The 20158-nt window shown below is 37.9% G+C and overlaps 1 protein-coding gene across 6 annotated transcripts in view; it reads right to left on the bottom strand.

Moving 5' to 3' along the window:
• Window positions 1–20158, bottom strand: part of MICU1 (mitochondrial calcium uptake 1) — a 1714640-nt gene that overhangs the window by 697765 nt on the left and 996717 nt on the right. For 4 of the 6 annotated variants that reach the window (XM_044055989.1, XM_044055988.1, XM_044055993.1 and 1 more), the window contains one exon: window positions 2916–3033. In XM_044055989.1, the coding sequence (XP_043911924.1) occupies window positions 2916–3033 (118 nt within the window). The remainder of the gene's footprint in view (window positions 1–2915; window positions 3034–20158) is intronic. The other 2 variants (XM_044055992.1, XM_044055994.1) reach the window with 1 other exon arrangement.

Here is a 20158-nt window from a genome sequence, read left to right as displayed (position 1 = left end):
ACCCAGTTAATGGCAGGGTAGTTGAAATCACCCAGTATTAGGGTGTTTGGTTGTATCTTAATATTTTCCAGTAGGTTTAGAAAGGTGTAGCGAGAATATTGGGGCATGGTGGGGGATCTGTAGCAAGCTACAATGTGTAGTGCAGTCTTATCTAGTGTTAGTTGCACCTGGAGAATTTCAGATGCACTGTGCTGGGCAACCAGCCTGGAGGTGTGAATATCCTTGGTGAATATGGACACTCCTCCACCTTTAATGCTTCGGTCCTGGTTTGGTGGCTGAAAAGTAAGGGATGAACTGTAGCCTGGCATTGCATGGGTGCTCTCTGGAGCTTTGAACTAGGTCTCAGTTACTGCACAGATATTGATTTTCTTCATTTTTAGGACAGCCTCAAGAGAGTGCATCTTGAGGTCTAGACTTCTAGCATTGAGTAGCATTACCTTCAGATTTTGCTTGCTTGTACCGTTACAGTGGTAGTTTTGTCCTTTGAACCTTGCCTAAAAAAGGCACTATAGGGGTGGCAACAGCCTTTGCCAGTAACTGAATCCCAGGAGCAACAGGTGCAAACCATCTCTTGCAAAGCATTGTGGTTTGTTGATCATGTCGTCCCAGGCAGACAGATACTGGATCCCCTTTGAATGACACCAGAAGCTTAGCCAATTATTGAAGTCAATCATTTCATCTTTATACTGTGGTATCATTCTGGGCGATGGCAGGATGCTACTCAGGGCTAGGGTCATACCTGCCTGGGCTACATGATCCAAGAGCTCTTCCATGTCTCTTTTCATGTAGTCCAGGAAGGTACATCTCAAGTCATTCACTCCAACATGGACAATGACAGAGTCATATTTGTAACTGTTGTGGAGTGACTTGAGTGCATGCGTTATGTGGCGGATACTGGCACCCGACAGGCAACTAACTGTAATTTTCTCCTTGTTCAGCCTGGTGACTGGGACATCAGTGTGCCTGACTATAGAGTCACCTATGACTAAAGTGTTGGGTACATTGTCTTGCCTTAGGGGCTGCTGTTGGGTGGCACACTGGTGTTGTGAGCTATATGACACTTTTGTTGTGTTTGGGGGTGGTGTTTGTATGCATTTCAGCTTCGGAGGTCCTTGTTGCTTGGACAGGTTAATGTTAAGAGCCTCTGTATATGTGGGTTTTGTGTTATGTGCGGGTTTGAAGGACTGTGAGTTGTTTGAGGTGTTGTGTAGGTGTTAACCTTCTCCTCTTGACGGTCTAGCACAATCTTGGCTGGAGAGAGCTTTGCTTCTAGTTTGGCTATGTAAGTGCATCTCTCGCAGGTTGTAGTGTTTGGTGGTAGGAGGAGAGGGTTGTCTGTGTATACGAGGCAATTGCTGCATTTCCCCAGTATGCCCAGATTCACCAGGTGGACAGAAGAAATCACCGGAAGCTGACCCCTGGACATGCCTGGTTAGGTGCTTTCATTGCATAGTACAAGAGTTGTTTTCCCTTTCTTTTTGGCAAGGTACTGTCTAATGCCTACGACTATTTTCTCCTTATTACCAAGGAGAGGTGAGTGCTTGTAACAAATTAAGGCTTCCTAGTGCTTTCTAGCGAGTTTTAGAGCAAGTGCTAGTCACAGGTATACAGATTTTAGTGCTACTACTGATAAACTAGCTAGTTCTACAGGAAAATTCATAGAGCAGACTGTCTGGCAATGGGACTAGTTTAACCTTAGCTCTGCGGTGCACAAATGCAATTTATGCCATCATATTCATTTTGCATGAGAACAGGAGTCAGTAGTCATAGAAGTCAACTTCAGTAAAAACACTGCAAATAAAATGCCAAGAAAAATATGCCTGTACAAAAATACTAAAGCAAACAATGCAGTGAACACGTAAGAACAGGTGAAGTGACTACATGCGTCTTATATCACACCACTGATCAACAGAACTGCAGTTGGGGTTTTAAAAAAATATCAAAGGTACAGGAACCCAGAAGCTCAGTACTACACTGCATGTGTCTATGGATTGGGGGGGATGGTTATCTCACCACAAAAAATATACAATGTATAAAAGAGGAAAAATATTTTGGGCTATATTCAGCAGCAACCTCAGAGAAACAAAACTGTAGGTGCTGACTAGTGGATTGCACGTGAACCGAAATGTCTAGTACAGCAGAAGAAATACTCCAATATTATCATCTGTCAGACAAAACTGTAGTCAGTTCCCCAGACGCACACAAATAAAAGCAATACCAAAAAACATAACTTCTTGTGGCTCAAGGGCTGCAAGAAACTGCATTCTCTAGACATAAAGAGTAAACAACAGATAAGGATGTTGGTGATATGAAAATCCTGCAGAACAAATGGTTCTGTCAAGTATGTAACTGCATCACAATCACATGGAGGGACTGAAGCTGAGAGAATTAGACATTTTAATTATTTTAAGTCTGTATGCCTTTTCTATATCCCCTGACAGCTGTGGTCTGTATTGGAGAACTAGAATCCAAGATGGCAAATCTTTGTAATGGGCCTCTTAAGAGTACTAGTGAAGAGATCATATATTTGGTTTCTCAGTTAACTGTCCTTTAAGTCCCATTTCACAATATAAGACTGATCTAATGTGCCATTTTATGCTGCACGTTTTATAATGTTTCAGTAATAATCCTGTAAACAAAGTCATGTTCCTTTACAGTTCATAACAAATGCATCAAAACATGTAATAAGCACAATTAAGCTGATTTCAACACTCCCCATTCTTAAGCAGACTCCAGCAAATTTAATTTTACTGTTTTTATCATCATTAACTTGGTCAAGGTATGTCTATGATTGCTTATTTGCAGTGGTGAGATATTCCACTAAACTGCTGCATGTTTTTTTTCTAACTTTATAAAATTCACACCAACATCTAGTAGTCCAAACGTGTATCGAGTTATTTCCAGTTTGTACTTACTGGACAAGACAGTAGTGAGGAAGATGTAATCAGAAAATGAAATTAGTCCACATTCTCCGAGGGCATAGAAAATACTGTCTTCATTGGCAAACTTCTCTCTTTCCTGGTTCAGCTTCTCCTCAATTCCAAAGAAAAGAATAAATTAATTGCACCCTGAAACAAGAAGCGCTAGCAAACTTGACTACAACAGAACTAACACAATCCTTTCAGCATTTAATTATTTTACCCTCAGGCATTATAACAGTTATTTTTCTTAGCTTTCAAGTTTTCCACATAGGAAATCGAGGCTCTGAAATGGTTTCTTTATTCTATGGAATGCTATTTATAGCTTTTCTCAACACTATCTCCTACATGAATGAAAAGGATCTTAAAATACACATTTCCTTAAGGGCTAACAGGTTACTTTCGGTACAAATAAATAAAACTTTAAAAAAAAAAACTCATTTTCCCAAGCCATCAGGTCAAAATCTGGAGACACAAAGACAGCACCACTTCTACTGTCTTCTGCTTTACTACATAACCAGTCATGGTGGAAATGTAATTTACAATTCTACTCAACGGTAAAATAATACAGACGCAGGTTCTAAATTTCCATTTTACTGTAATAAAAAGAGAAATAGAACATGGATTCCAGAAATATGAAATTATTCTGATTAGTATAGAACCATGTTTCAGTCAGTATATCTAACTAGTTAGAAGGAACACAGAGAAATAACTGAATGCCTCTAAATATTTCTGATGTGGAGACTTGAAAGCACAACAAAAAAAAAAATCACATAATTTCACTTGAATTTAACTACTAAGTGCAACAGAGCAAATCTGTGATTACAATTCCATCTTACTGAAGAAGAAATTGAAAAGGCACTGAAAAACAGCAAAAGAAAATGTGGATGCAAATGATAAGTGAAAACAAAGATCAAGTCACACCATGCAAGCTTGAGGAAAACAAACACAGCAAAGGCAAACGCAAGCAGCACGAAAGATCAGAGTACAGAGTCACACAGCATCATCACATGAGGATCCAGTAAAGAAACTGGTCCTCAATGATTACCTCATTCTATCGGAGATTCCATTATATACAAGGTAAAGGAAAAAAACATGGTTACATTACAGGAACATAGACACAATGTAAACAGTCTCAATCGTCATAATCTGTGAAGATGACTGACAGGTACAAAACTACTTTTATAATTAACCAGGATGGCAATGGTGGATAAACACTGCCTCTTGGCTGTAAGGATCATGTTTATGCCTCATTAGGGGGAAGCACTGGAAGCTGTAATAGAAACAGTGTACACTCTTCTCTTTGCAACTAGGCTAAAACAAAACATGTTACAGAACAGTACATAAACAGAATGATAGCTGTGGTGGCAATTTACTAATTTTTATTGTATAACATGCAGAGGAAATGAGGACACAGACTGCTATTAACTACGTTAAATAGCAAGTAATACATATTTATCAAGACAAAAGTCGGACTTACCTATCACGTTTTCACACTTCTTTTCCTAACTCTATGGCCTCTGCTATTCCTGATATTTATTTAGAGATCGTTACAGTTGTGATATTTGCTAACCTTGATACTAGAACTGTATTTATTACAAACAGTCCTTCCTAAGCAGCAATATACATCAGCAATGAATTTTGATGGTCAGTTTTCCACCTCCCAACAATTTGTGAACAGCAGCATATTTTCATTTGCTTGATGAAAATGGTGATCTTTTAACCAATCTCCTAAAGCAGAATTTCACAAGTAGGGCACTGCCTATAAGCAGCCAAGGGAAGATGAACATCTGTCTAGTAAAACTCAAGGAGAGGATACCTAGCTCAAAAGTCATCTCTTAATACCAAATGTTATCAAGGTCTCCTCACTTCTACAGTTAAAGATTGCAGATATTACAGGTAATGAAACAGAGAAACAAATGATCCTTAAGGAAGAGGGAAAAAAGGCCAGGATGAAAAGGTAGACTATGACTTAAACAGTAATATCAAACAACAACACATTCCTTCCCTGGGGTGCAAATGACTGTTAGGAATCAAGGATGTAGGAGAATGATGACTTCATTCACTGATGGCTTGATTTTTCAGTAAAGTACCAGAAAATTGGGTTGAAGGTCTCCTTTCTGTAGAAGATGCAACCCAAAAAGAAAGAGGGCATAAACTGCATGAATGCAACAGAAAAACACAGCTAGCCTATAAAGCATTTATTTACTGCTGTCTGATAACTGTGGAGATGGGTTGGGCAACCAACCCTTTTCAGATATGATCCAGGTCACGGGGGGGGGGTCACCAAAGTTAAATACACATTAAAATACAAATTAACATAACAATTATGAGTGATTAAGAAGGCATATGAAAACAGTGCATATCTAACATAGCCTACCCAAACTAATCACATTTACAATATTTATAAGTTTTGAGTTTTACTAATAATTAGAAGCATATTTGTGAACATCACATCTATATAGATGCCTTGCATAAAAAAATATACAAACTAGTTACAGCTGAGCATAATCACTATAATTTGTTTCTTCAGACATCTGAGTGAAGTACTATGTAGGTACTAGGCAATACAACAGATGCTGTGACGTGCTAGCCATTATCCTGAAAGGAATCACAAGGCAGCACCCGCAAACAGCTACTATTCCAGCACATTCATCAAAAAGCAAGCAAAGTCTCAACTACTCTGGGTCACACCCTTCAATTAAAACATAAATGTCCACCTTAGAAATAAAAACTTTTCTTTTTCAATTTATTTAAACACAAGTATTTGCAAATAAAGAAACAGCTGGGTTGTACTAGAATTCACACTTGGCATAAGAAATCTTAAAACATGTACACCACTCTCCTGACCCATTAAACCAACAGTGGGTTACCGATGCCCTCTCTAGGATACTACACGTTGTACTGAACCATAACTCGCCCTCTCTAGGATACTACATGTTGTACTGAACCATAACTCGCCCTCTCTAGGATACTACACGTTGTACTGAACCATAACTCGCCCTCTCTAGGATACTACACGTTGTACTGAACCATAACTCGCCTCTCTAGGATACTACACGTTGTACTGAACCATAACTCGCCGCTCTAGGATACTACACGTTGTACTGAACCATAACTCGCCTCTCTAGGATACTACACGTTGTACTGAACCATAACTCGCCCTCTCTAGGATACTACACGTTGTACTGAACCATAACTCGCCCTCTCTAGGATACTACACGTTGTACTGAACCATAACTCGCCCTCTCTAGGATACTACACGTTGTACTGAACCATAACTTTTCTAACTGTTAGACATGGAACTTTATTTCTAATAAAGTGTACCTCTAGTCGATACCTTGCTAAACTGGGTCATCACTAAACTGACAAATAACATTACTGGTCTTACTAACAGCACAAAAAATTAACAAGAGATCACCTGTGGTATGCAACATTATCCCTAGCTCACAATACTTCCTGCTTCTTGAACTTGCTTGACTAGACTGGGGCATGTTACATTAGACAGTGCAGATATACTACTTTGTGATACTTTCAAACTTAATTCTACCTATGCAAGAAAAATATTCCCTTCCCAACATATGTCAGAATAGAATTAAAGCAACTCAAACATCTGGATTAACAAAGACCTCAGATAAGATGTACAAATAAACAGAAAAAAGTCTAAAGCCTCTAAACTTTGAAGCAAGATTCCAAGTAATATAAACACCGATCTTACCTTTTACTCAAACAGTAAGAGAGAATAACATTTTAATGCTTCATGACATTCGAAGTATGAAAAGTCTGCAGCCCAAAGTGATGTACAGTAATGCATATTCCTTAACATTTAGAAACAGCACTAAAGATTTTCTCTCTTATAGTGCCGTCTTAGGCAGAGACTACCACAACTGCAGAATATCATGAGATTCTTTTAGCAGCCTTCAGCCCACATCCACGATGTTTCAACCCCCTGGGCCAAGTGACACCAAAGCAGATAATGTTCAAATGTGTTTCTCCCTTTACTTCTACAGCATATTCACAAGAAAGCCAAAACAACCCCCCAAACAAGGGAGTCCTCTTGGGGCAAACTGTCTTTTATCCTAATTTCTTAAACCCTAAAAACAGAGTACCATGGATTAGTCCAGATAAAAATCACTTTAGCTAGCAGATCCAGGAGACTTTCTAATACCCGCTCTGTGAGGGGAATACAGATGTCTCGTTGTAGTTTCAAGTAGTTTATTCAGTTAAGTAGGCAGATGGATGAATGTTCCTGTTCCAATAACATGAACACTGGGATACTGATAAAGCAGGATCACCGATGATCAGTATGTAGTCTGTTTTCTACTTCTAGTTCCCTTCCAAACTTTTGGGAAAATGTTCATAGCCTGTCTATTCCCAGACTTGATTATGTGACAGTATTAAGTACAGTGTTAATTTTAATGCAAGTGTGGTATCAAAAGTCTTGAAAACCTTACTTTTAAAAACAAAAATAATGGTCTACTTTGTCCTGGACACTAAACTACTGATGAAAAGGATACCACAGACAATATCTAGAGACCTGCAGCCCTCAGGGAATGCTCTGGTGCCCTCTTCACAAACTTGGACGACTAGAGAAACTCTATTTTTAATTTCAAACTTGCCTAGATATGTCCTAATAGTAATCTGGCCTTCAAAAGACCCTTAGAGTGAACAAAACAATTTCCAGAGTCCTCCTGTACCTTGAATCATATTCAACATTAACTATTCTAAGGCTTTCTCCATCACAGGCCTGAAAAAATGGAACGTTCTCAGTGACACTCGGACCACACAATGATAGATAGATATATATATTTTTTTGTTTAATAAGACAGCTCAAGCAACATTCCACTTTTATTCTTCACGGCATTGTTTCTTAAACCGTCTGCTCCCACTTGATTTTCTATCATCAATGGAAAAAAACAGGTGCTATGTACAGTTACTGCAATAGCACGGTCAGCTTCTACTGTTTAACCACATCAATGTCAACACTGCAGTTGTCAATGACATAAATTTAAGCATAACATGACAAATGACTTCAGCATTTAAGGCATTTTTCAGACAAATGTCTTAAGTAGCCTAAGAAATCATGCTCTTAGAGTACAGCATCATAAAGCTTTACCTGTACTACATAAAACTACTATGATTAACATCTGTTCTGCTATTAATGAGTACCCCTGGTTTGAAAGCTGCAAGACAATTAGCACTATTGCATAGACAACTGCCAGAAGTGAAGCATACCTCAATCAATAAACAGCTTTAACAGTTGTTACGCACTTCACTCTGCCACTGTGTGCATGTGCGTGTGTGTCTGAGACAGCACAAGTGCATTACAACATTCAAAAGCATTTCTAACATTGTTCTGTGGTGGTAGCAGTTTGTGTTTCAGCACAAGACTGTAGTATAGCAGCTCTAGAAGTGCTCTAGAAGAACTTACACGCTTTTTTGTCAATTTCAGAGTATAATCAGCACAATCCATATATTACATAAAGGATCATAATCAGGTCATCAATCATAATCGACATGGATGCCAAGAAATTCACCTTGACAGCAAAGCTTGAGAGGTGAATCTCTGCGTCCATGTCAACAACATGTAATAATGGGTTCTGATTGGCAACTCAATCCTAATTCTTTGTAGTGCATGCAGCTTTATATGCTCTATATAACACTAGCTAGAGAAAAAAAAATGCTTAAGTGTTTTGCTAGCTATCAAAACCATAAAGCATTTAGACAGCAATGCCGGAAAGGCAGTAACATGCTTTTCTGTTACAGAAAATCAGGGACAAATTAATGGCACACACAACAGGAAAAAACAAATCTGATTCTACCCGTGCCTTTGCTGGTCAATACTGGCAAGTTTAACTGCAGAGAGTGCTTAACATTTGTTAAGATCGGGTCTCATGCTACAGAAGTGTTTTACCAGTCTTCTTCTGGATATAGGAGTGTAATCTCCACACTCCATGTACTACAATGGTGTTATAACAAGTTTTCCTTATAAGGTTATGACAGAAACAGCAAGAATCGTTTACAGTATTTTGTATAAATCATATAGGAAATGAAATTAGCAGTAAAAGAATAATATAGTTTACAAACAAGCAGAGATCAAACCAATTTCTATCTCCTAAAGGGAGAATTAGACACTATAGATTAGTGTGTCAATAAAAGACTGGTTAGAGTAAGGAACTGTAAAATCAACCAGATGAAACTGTGTTGCACAGAAAGCTAAAACGATGCCAATATTTTCTGATTTATGGCCATAGCCATTAACTAATCTCAATATGTACACTGCAAATAGCCATTAACTAATCTGCATATGCACACTGCAAATAGCCATTAACTAATCTGCATATGTACACTGCAAATAGCCATTAACTAATCTGCATATGTACACTGCAAATAGCCATTAACTAATCTGCATATGTACACTGTAAATAGCCATTAACTAATCCGCGTATGTACACTGTAAATAGCCATTAACTAATCTGCGTATGTACACTGTAAATAGTCATTAACTAATCTGCATATGTACACTGTAAATAGTCATTAACTAATCCGCGTATGTACACTGTAAATAGTCATTAACTAATCCATGTATGTACACTGTAAATAGTCATTAACTAATCCGCGTATGTACACTGTAAATAGCCATTAACTAATCCGCGTATGTACACTGTAAATAGCCATTAACTAATCCGCGTATGTACACTGTAAATAGCCATTAACTAATCCGCATATGTACACTGTAAATCGCCATTAACTAATCTGCGTATGTACACTGTAAATAGTCATTAACTAATCCGCGTATGTACACTGCAAATAGCCATTAACTAATCCGCGTATGTACACTGTAAATAGCCATTAACTAATCCGCGTATGTACACTGTAAATAGCCATTAACTAATCCGCGTATGTACACTGTAAATAGCCATTAACTAATCCGCATATGTACACTGTAAATAATCATTAACTAATCTGCATATGTACACTGTAAATAGTCATTAACTAATCCGCGTATGTACACAGTAAATAGCCATTAACTAATCCGCGAATGTACACTGTAAATAGCCATTAACTAATCCGCGTATGTACACTGTAAATAGCCATTAACTAAACCGCGTATGTACACTGTAAATGGTGGAGAAGAAATACACAGTCCCATTTTCTAATAACTGCATATGAGGAAAACAACCAATCAAATAAACTTCCAGAAGCCATACACAGTAAAGAAGCTAACAAGGGGACCACTAGGAAAGCAACAGATGTAGCCCCATGCTTCTGCACCGTTTATGTAATAGAGCAGCTGATCAGTGTGTCCTGCCTGCACTGTTATTAATGTACACTGCTTCTGATCTCCTACAATAATACCATCAGGTTTAACTGCAACAATTCACCCCTTAATACTGTCTTTTTCGTTCTTCTGAACTCTAGTTTTTGTTTTTCTGACAGTCTAGTCTTAGGCTCTAATTTTCTTTTTTTAATGTCTTATCTTTTCCTTTGAAAATTCTTTTGAAGACTTTTGTTAGCTGGAAATTTCAATTATAAGATCCTGCCTAAGACTCCAATCCTTTGTACAAGACAAAATGGCTCCATCTGCAGAGATGATACAGGAAATAATCAATGTCTGGGAAACATACTGAGGTGATGCTGTAATGTTGCAAATTACTTATTTATTTTGTATGTGGCAAGTACTTATTTATGCCCATCACATTTGGAATAGAGATTAATAATTATTTTACTTACTAAAATAGGAATATAGATTAATTTACTTTTTCCCGGGAAGTGGAGGTGGGGAGTTCAAATTAAATCCTATGAATCTAGGTAGTACAAAATTTAGAGGATGAAGATGCACTGAGTGTGGTTAATCCACTGGTGTTTTATTTTTCTGTTTTCCTTGGTAAAATGGTCTGCTAGTTGGCAAGGATGATGTAAGGTGGGGATGAGACTTGCTGGACTTATAGAACAAGATGAGATGAATTAAAGCCCAGGGTAGACAGTACATGAGTGACAATGAAGGTCAGAAGAGGAGACTATGGGTGTAGGCTATGGTATGGAGTATGTGTGAAGATGATATGAAACAGCTTTATGAAAGAGTGATATCAGAGTTTTATAGTTTTTGTACAGTAGAAAGAAATCAAAAGAAAAAAATGAAAAGCAAGAAAGAAATGATAAATTAGTCTATATTTCATTTTATGAATGGAATGTGACTTGTATATCTGCTCTTGAAAGGACAACTGTGAATGCTACTTTCCAAACATCCATAGAATGAAAGGTAATGTAGTAGAAGATAGTATTTTCATAAAGATTAAACCAGTGTTCATTTGATTTTTGAACATCCCTTTATTAATATTCTATTGCTGACAGATGGAAATATACTCACTAAAACAACCTGCATGAGAACATGGGGTACGTATGATGTGTTACAAACAGGACATTACTTAAGGTACCTGGAGGGTGGAGCTTGGGACTTTGTGGTAACATATATGGAATGCAATAAAGATTGTTTTTATCAATTTGGTTTATAAAATGTTTGATGTTATGCAATGACTTCTAAATTAAAGGGAAAAACTGATAATAACTAAATGAAAAACTATGTGCAACATGATGTAATACCTTAGGAATGGGTTGCAGTTGTTTCTTTTCTTTTTTTCTCTCAAATAATTTGTACTTTTTCAAGCTATGGTCATTCTTTTACATATTTATGATTGCACTTTTTGCCTCTAACGCAATTTCTTTTAATTGTAATACATATTTCCCTATCTTCTTTCCTAGACTCTTAACAATACAATCCTGCCCATATTGGAGTTACTGTTATGCTCTGTATCTGTTTTTTCCCTATACATCTTGGTTAAACATCCACCCCTTTAAGTGTAATTCAATGACATATTCTCTCTTCTTCTATTTTAACTTACAGGTACAATAATCATGGCAATGCAAGTTTCAAACCTAGTTTACAGTTCAGTTTTCCCATATGGAATAAGACACAGCCTATCCTTGACAAAAAAGTTGTGCCAGATCGCTCCCCATTTTCTTACCAATACCAAGTTCCTCTCTGTTATCTATTGCAATTGTCCGTCATTATACTCGGTAATTATATTCTTCATTTGAATACATTTGCATACTGGCTACAGGAACAGGTTAACAGTTTAAAGAATTCCATCTCCAATGTCTCATAATACAATCTCTCCATCACCTCCCAAGCTTGCTTGCTAACACCTCAACTGCTTTTTTATGGCAGGTCATTGGTGTCTATGTGTACCACAACATGTATTTCCCCCAAACGTATGCTTTAGTTAGCACCTTGGCCATTTCCTGCCATGTTTTAGTGAGTCTTAACTCCAAGACAATTTTCACTGTAAGTTACTCTTGCGTGTCTCTTTTGCAAAGATTCACATTCCCCTTGGTGCAAAGATTCACATTCCCCTTGGTGCAAAGATTCACATTCCCCTTGGTGCCAAGATTCACATTCCCCTTGGTGCAAAGATTCACATCCCCCTTGGTGCAAAGATTCACATCCCCCTTGGTGCAAAGATTCACATCCCCCTTGGTGACTGATTGTATAATTACGAAAACTTTCTCCTCATTACTTTCACTCCTCCTTATTGAGCTATCACCCTAGAGATGCATCAACCAGCTCTGTTGAAAATGGCAGACCCAGCAAAAACACAATCCACAGCACCAAGGAGAATGAGAAGTGCAACCAAAAGTTTTTTTTTTTGTAAAACCAGCTTTAATCCTTAAAAGTATAAGCACTTTTGTGTTTATACACCAAAAACTTCTTCAGATACATTTAAAAATCCAAACAGAACTGTTTAAATCTCCCTCCATGAAATTAGAAACACACCCACAATCCATTACATCAGCCAGACAGCTAAAGTCAGAAATTTAAAGGCGTATACACACTATGACAAAGGGAATATATGCAAACACAAATAGTATTTGTTGTACTTATCCTAAAAATAATCAAAAAATATATTATAAACAGTTAAATGAATGAGTAAAAAATATTGCACTAATTCTATTAGTAAGGTTCCAAAGATTTAAACTTTAAAACTGGAGCTATACTAATCATGCCATTCAAACCCGGGTGCCTGTAGGCTTCCAACATGATCTGCCAAGTAAGCTCCTGCTGCTTCAAGAAAGCTGACCATGGACCACCCTTCAGACACTTCTCCACCTTCTCCAATACACTAAAGTCATGTGTTTCATTCATCATAGGGTGCCTGTAAAGGGCATTGGTCATTTTTTTCTTTCTGATTTCATAAACATGCTTATAAATGCAGTTGTGCAACTTTTGCTCAGTTTTTCCTATATAATAAGCCTCACAGTGTTGACATCCAGCTCCGTAAATAATTCCTGCTGTTTGACAATTACATTTCCCTGATACAGAATAATCTTGATTCCTCAGGTTAATCTTGTCCCCCTCCAGGATATATTTACATGTACTGCACATTCCGCATTTAGTCATCTTGCCCCTAAGTGACACCTGTGTTTTATTCTTTTTCCAACATGTCTTTAAAGTTGTGACCCCTTCTATAAATAACAATAGGGTGAGTCCCCATGATTTGCCAAAGTCCATGATTTTCCCTAAAAATATTCTAATTCTTGTTGTATGTGGTTACCATAACTCCTGTATATTTATTTTCATTACATGAACCTGTTACCACCCCAGTATCACCCTGTCTTTTCTCCATTATTAGGATAGGTTGGTAAACCCGTGGTTTCACTGTGGAGGTAAATTCCTATGTTTTAATTTTCTGTGTCCTATCTGTGAGGCAGACGGCTATCCAGCAGCTGACAAAGGGATTTATTCACACTTTAGTTTTTCTACTAAGCTCAAGTGGGGAATTGTACAAAAAGCTTTGGCCAAGCTGAGGTATGTAGTATGTACCACTTTACTTTCTTCCACTGCTTTGGTGACTTCTTCTTCAAATGAAAGTCCACCAGGCTGAGTAAGCATGACCTTCCCCTGATGAATCCAAACTGGGAAAGGTCTCGTGTTTGGAAGTTCCATGACAAGTCTTTCCATGGCATTCCATACGATGCTGGCCAGATTTCCCCATTCTATACACCCACATTCCACCTGTAACATTCCCATATCTTTTTGCTGTCTCTGTCTCCCCCAGAACCTTGCTCAATTTATTTGACCCAATTTGCTAATTCATTCCAGTGAAACAGCAGCTGGGTATTTCCAAGCTAGGTGACAGCCCTAAAGCCCACTATTCATTCCAATCAACCCCAATCAGCCCTCCATTTCCCAGTGAGAGTCAGGTGGTAGGGAGGAGGCCAGCTGGCTGGTCCTGGGGGTTGCCCACCCCCCCTTCCCTTGGCTGCTCCTCCAAACCCATAATCACAGAGGACTACTGTACAATAACTGAACTGTTTCAGCATATGTATTAAGAAAACCGCACACAAAATGGATCTCTTTCAGAGTCACATTTTGGTCCAAGTAAGACACAGTACATACACTCATAATCTATCCTCTGAGCTGTGGTTACTACTTCCACTAAATTGCCGATAGAAGTTACATATCACTGGCAACATTCAGATGCACAACAAAAGTAACATCTGGTACATACAAAAATTCTTAGCTGCTTGCATAAATACTTAAAGTACTTCCAATGACAAAAAAGGTGGAAGAAACAATCAACAGAAACAAAACCTGCATGGGGTTTAGTCCATACTATAGACAGGGCCATAGAGCAGGTGGGTTAGACAAGCCTATGCACTTGTTCCTCAAGGACATACATTTTGCTTGGCACTTTTTTTTTTTTTTTTTTTTTTAACTTTTCTGACAGGATTTCTTGCAAACTTGTGCAGATGTACTTACTGCAATCCACGCATTTGAAATATGTGTGCATATCCAAACATCCCATGCATCTCCACTGCAGTTTGCCTGCCTGGCACTTAAATACTTAAAGGTAGAAGCTGCGATTTTTGTCACTTTGCTCAAAACAGGTTGCCTGTCCTTTGGTAAGTCACTAACACTGATAAAAAAAGGAATGAGCTGTTCAATGACTCTTGTAAATGCCAGCGCATGTCATGTAACTGCCAGCGCATGTCATGTTGTTACACTGTGGACAGCCTTTACAGTCAGACTGACAAAACATTCACATAAGGTGTATCTTAGGATATATTTATTCTCTTTTCTGCCCTGCTCAAATTCATTGTCTAAAGAGAGAAGATAAAATTCATCCAGGGGGTTCTTTATGTTCTCAGAAGATAAAAGACTTGTGAAATGATATATAAAAAAGCAAAATGAACATGTCCATTTTGTTATGTATCCATCATTTCTACTTACAATCCACTGTAAAAAGAGAAGGAAACTTAAGTCCAGAGTGCTGGTGAATGAATAACAAAGGTGTGCCATGCATGCCCTGTATAAAAAGTTACTATTGCATATGTGTCTCTCTCAGCAATGACAAAAAACACGACCCTTCTAAAATATGAAATCATTCTACAGAAAGTTGAATAGGTCCTAAATAAACTTCAGCTGTTTTCACAAGTGGTTTTAACATCTCTAAAACACAATGCTTTATAACAAATGACACAACACCTGTAACCTTTTAAATAAATAATGTGGACTGAAATGTTAGAATTCTCAAATAATTCTAAACATCGCTACAAGAAAATTAAGAATCAAGACTGGCATCCTGCCAGCATTACTGCTTATAACAACTACTTCTATTGTTTTACAGTCCAGCTTGTAAACTTATGGAATTATTTGTAACATAAAGAAAATATTTTTTCAGACAAACTCAAATAGCTAATGCTCCTCTTTAACTTGCAAACCAAATAAAGTCCATCTAAAAAAGCAAAGTTACTTTTAAGTAGCAACTGAAAGCCCATGGTTCTGCAGATATTAAATCAACTGCCAATTCACTAACGTATTAAACTTTAAATTAGCTCATCTGTAAATGTTCTCATGCTGCAAGATGCATCATTACGAGCACTATCCCTCCTTACCTGTTTCTAAAGTAAAGTCTTTTAATGTTCAAACCTACAACACACTTGTCTTTTTCCTAATGTGTTAACCATAACCAGGCTCCATATATGCTTTCATTTATTCATTTATTTATTTATGTTAATTGGGTAACCCCACTGGACACAACTGTCCCTCTTCATGGGTGGTATGGAAGCACTGCCTGGATAAGTGACTTGCCCATAGTCATACAGCAGGCAAATGCAGGCTATGTGAAGAAATGAGACACTGGAATACAGATTGCAGCTTGTTGACATCTCAGAGCCTTAACCCTCAACTCTAATAGTGCAGGTTCCACATCTTATTTCAAAACTTAAAATGAAACACGCATGTGCATACACACACACACACACACACACATATACATATATATATATATATATATATATATATATATATATATATATATATATATATATATATATATATATATATATATATATATATATATATATGTATACATATATGGAAACACTTTATAACCTCGAATTACTGAAATGTCGAATTTCAGTATCTCGAGACTATAAAGCCGAATGATAAAAATAGCGAAAGGTCATAATCGCAAACTCGAATAAATGTCGAATTTGCGGTTATGACCTTACGCTGCGTAATGTCCGGGATTGTGTTTTGATGGTGCGCGGTGCCATGTGTGGATGTAGGTATTATGTCATGTAAGTGTTTTCTAAGGGTTTTGAGTGGGAGTTACGAGTGTGTGTGAGTGTGCTGATGTGTTTGATGTGTGTGTGAGGGGTCGGAGAATGTGCGTGTGTGAGTTGGCTTTTGTTTTGTGTTTGTGCGATCTCGGAGTTAGTATATATAAGTAGGGGGGTGCAGGGGGGCTTGCCCCCTGCTTATGTGTGTATGAGTTGTGTATGTGTGTAGTTTTGTTTGTTTATGTTGTGATGTGGGTGTTGTGGTGTATGTGTAGTATAGTGTGAGCGGTTTTTTCGGTGTTGTGAATTTCACATTTTTTTTGTGTCAGTGTTTTGTGGATTCGGTTTTATAGTTTTGAGATACTGAAATTCGATATTTCAGTATTTTGAGGTTATAAAGTGAATCCATATATATATATATATATATATATATATATATATATATATATATATATATATATGGGTCTACTTCATGTCTCTGAAAACGCACTTCACTGAAACTAATTTTTTGAAAACTCATTTCACTGAAAATCAGTTGCCTGAGCACAATTCACTGAAAACTCATTTCGTTGAAAGATATATGCCCTGTTCCCTACTGTAGTGCAATCCTGGAGTTAGTATACATAGTAAGGGGGGTATAGCCCCCCACATAGTTTGGTTATATATTATCTTCTGGAAAGAGTTATTCATTCAACTTGTAATTATCCATGTCTATGGTTTCCAACATTTAAAATAGATGGGGGGGGCTGCACCCCCACGCCCCCCCAATGTGGAGGGCTGTGCCCCCCCTTATTACAGACACTAACTCCAGGATCGCACAGCAGTGGGGAACAGGGCATATACCTTTCAATGAAATGAGTTTCAGTCAAATGAGTTTTCAGTGAAGTGAGCTTTCAGTGAATTGTGCTCAGGCAACTGATTTTCAGTGAAATGACCTTTCAATGAAATGAGTTTCAGTCAAATTTTCAGTGAAGTGAGCTTTCAGTGAATTGTGTTGAGGCAACTGATTTTCAGTGAAATGACCTTTCAATGAAATGAGTTTCAGTGAAGTGCGTCTTCCGTGAAACAAAGTAGACCCATATATACATGCATGCGTGTGTGTGTGTGTATATATATATATATATATATATATATATATATATATATATATATACACACACACACACACACACACACACACACACACACACACACACACACACACACACACACACACACACACACACACACACACACGCATTTTGTAACATGGTGTCAGCTGCTAACCTTAAATGTGCTAGCTCAGAGTCTGGCAGGCAGGTTAAAGATTTAAAGTTCACGAGCGACAACTGCAAACAGGCCTATTTAAGTCTCAGTTCACTGCTGGTGAGCAGAGTTCAGTTAGTTATTTACCTGACAATTGAACTAATCACAGGATCTTTTCAGCTATGACCCAAGCCATTAAGGCAAGACACAGCAGTAAGCGATAACAACAGACTGTCATTATTTCTTGTAATACTGCCAGAAATGCAGTTATTTACACATAAATATTCTAAATACATTTTTACTTAACATATAACAAGGACTGTAGTTACACTGCCCTTACAATTAAATATACAAGTCATCTAAATGCAGCTTATACAAGTCAGCATGCAGTAAATAACAAATTAATTGCAGATCATCAGTGGCATACTGTAAAAACACATTTCCATGGAGTAGAAAAACACAACATGAATAACACATTTACATAAGGCAGTGAAGAGTGTAATTTACAATACATGACTGGGGTACTTAACTCCACTCCGTACCAAGTACTCCAAAAATGTGGACACACAACAGTAAGTAACAGCTGGGCATTATATTTATGTAACTATATTAAATTTAGACTTATTTATGCCAGACACTGGCCACACCCGGCAAGTTCCATAGTTATTTCTTAAAGAATTCCATTGTATGTATATATTTCAGTAAGCTCAAGATCCTGACACAACTGCACTTATTATTCTTTGTTTATATATATATATATATATATATATATATATATATATATATATATATTCATCGTTAGCCTAGGCCTCTGAAACAACTGCATTTATTTTCTTCTGAAAGAAGGCAGTTTCATAACCTTGGGGTTTGAAAAGAATCCTGGAAGTGCACCCATGAAGAAGTAACATACACAAGAAAGAAGGCAATCGGTAGTGATGGTAACCAATACCCTTTTTAAATGGAAGACCAAACTTGCATATGTTCCTGCCCGTGAGGATGAGCAAGGAGGAGTTGCTTCAGATTATCCCTGCCAGTGAAGAGCATGCAAGGAGGAAGTATAGAGAGAAACCTACTGCAGCCTATTTATTTCTTGTGTGGTCTATAGAAGTATAGTTAATTTATTTTAGCCAGCTATTTTGAACCCTGTGTGAAAGGATTACTGCATCTGACTGCAAAGGAACACTGCATGTATCTTGAACTGTATAAAGCCTGCAAGGAATAAACATTTAAAAGAGAAAGGGTTTTTGAGAGTGCCACTGATGTTCCAGTGTAAACTGCATTTTCTCCTTTTCCATCTATCGCTATCTATTTCTATATATTTATATATGTATATAAATACACACAAGAACATGCATTGAGGGAGAGCGAGGGGTTCGTCTTGTTTGCTTTTCCTGGAGGTGCAGAGGGTAGGGAGTACTAGGTGAGCTCATAAGGAAGTGATGAGGGGAAACCACTTCCTGTGTTTTAGGGAAGGGAGTAGGGCTGCTTGCTGACAACATTCTTTATGGAAATGAGAGACAACCAGAGTGAACAGCAAACTGCGTACCCCTTTTGGCTCTGTGAACTAGGCATCTGCCAGAACCATAGGCTTTAAAAAAGCCTCAAACCACCCCTGATGGCTGCCTGAATGACATCCCTTCCTGGTCATCCTTCACCCCAAAGAGGAGGTACAAACGGTCTGACGGGCACAGGACAGGGCTGTTGGTCATCAGATATTGATGGGTAAAGAGATTAAACGAAAACAATGCATCAACACAATACAGTAAGGGGAAAGTCAGATGATGTACCATGCTCATAGGTATCCAAAAGTCCACTGTTAGTGTGACATCTAGTAAAGGCAGCTGCACACTGAGGGATGGAAACCAAGCCAGGGAATCCATGCACTCCAGCTAAGCTTTGTGACTATAATGTCATGTACATGTTAGCTGCCTGGCATTGATAGACACTGCATAATGCTTCCAGGCTAGCAGGCAGAGAGCTGTAAGGAGCATAACAACACCCCTAACCTCCTATAATCTGAAATTCTATTCCCAACTCCTGTGTGTCTGTATATTCAAGGAGAAATGAGTGGAACAATGCGGTACATGGTTGGATGATACTGTGGAAGGGGGGATGAAAGCACCCAGTATAAATTTAAAAATGGTTCAGTTTCTGTTTAGCACATGCAACACCCCCAGTTCACACAGTCCCATGCACATCTTCAAATGTCAAGCCTAGCTTTCCATAGACTACTACTGTAAATTTGCCATGGAATACTGAAACGTGTTTCCAGATTCTGGTCACACTTGCTGTGATACAAGACCTACTGTAACCTGCTATAGCAAACACTCTGCTATGATAATTCCTTTAGACACAATTAACTCCCACTC

Source organism: Protopterus annectens, chromosome 14.part0 (genome assembly GCF_019279795.1).
Source record: "Protopterus annectens isolate FY-2018-M chromosome 14.part0, PAN1.0, whole genome shotgun sequence".
Taxonomy (NCBI): domain Eukaryota; kingdom Metazoa; phylum Chordata; order Ceratodontiformes; family Protopteridae; genus Protopterus; species Protopterus annectens.
Note: the sequence above shows the minus strand (reverse complement) of the source record. Positions and strands in the feature narration are given on the sequence as shown.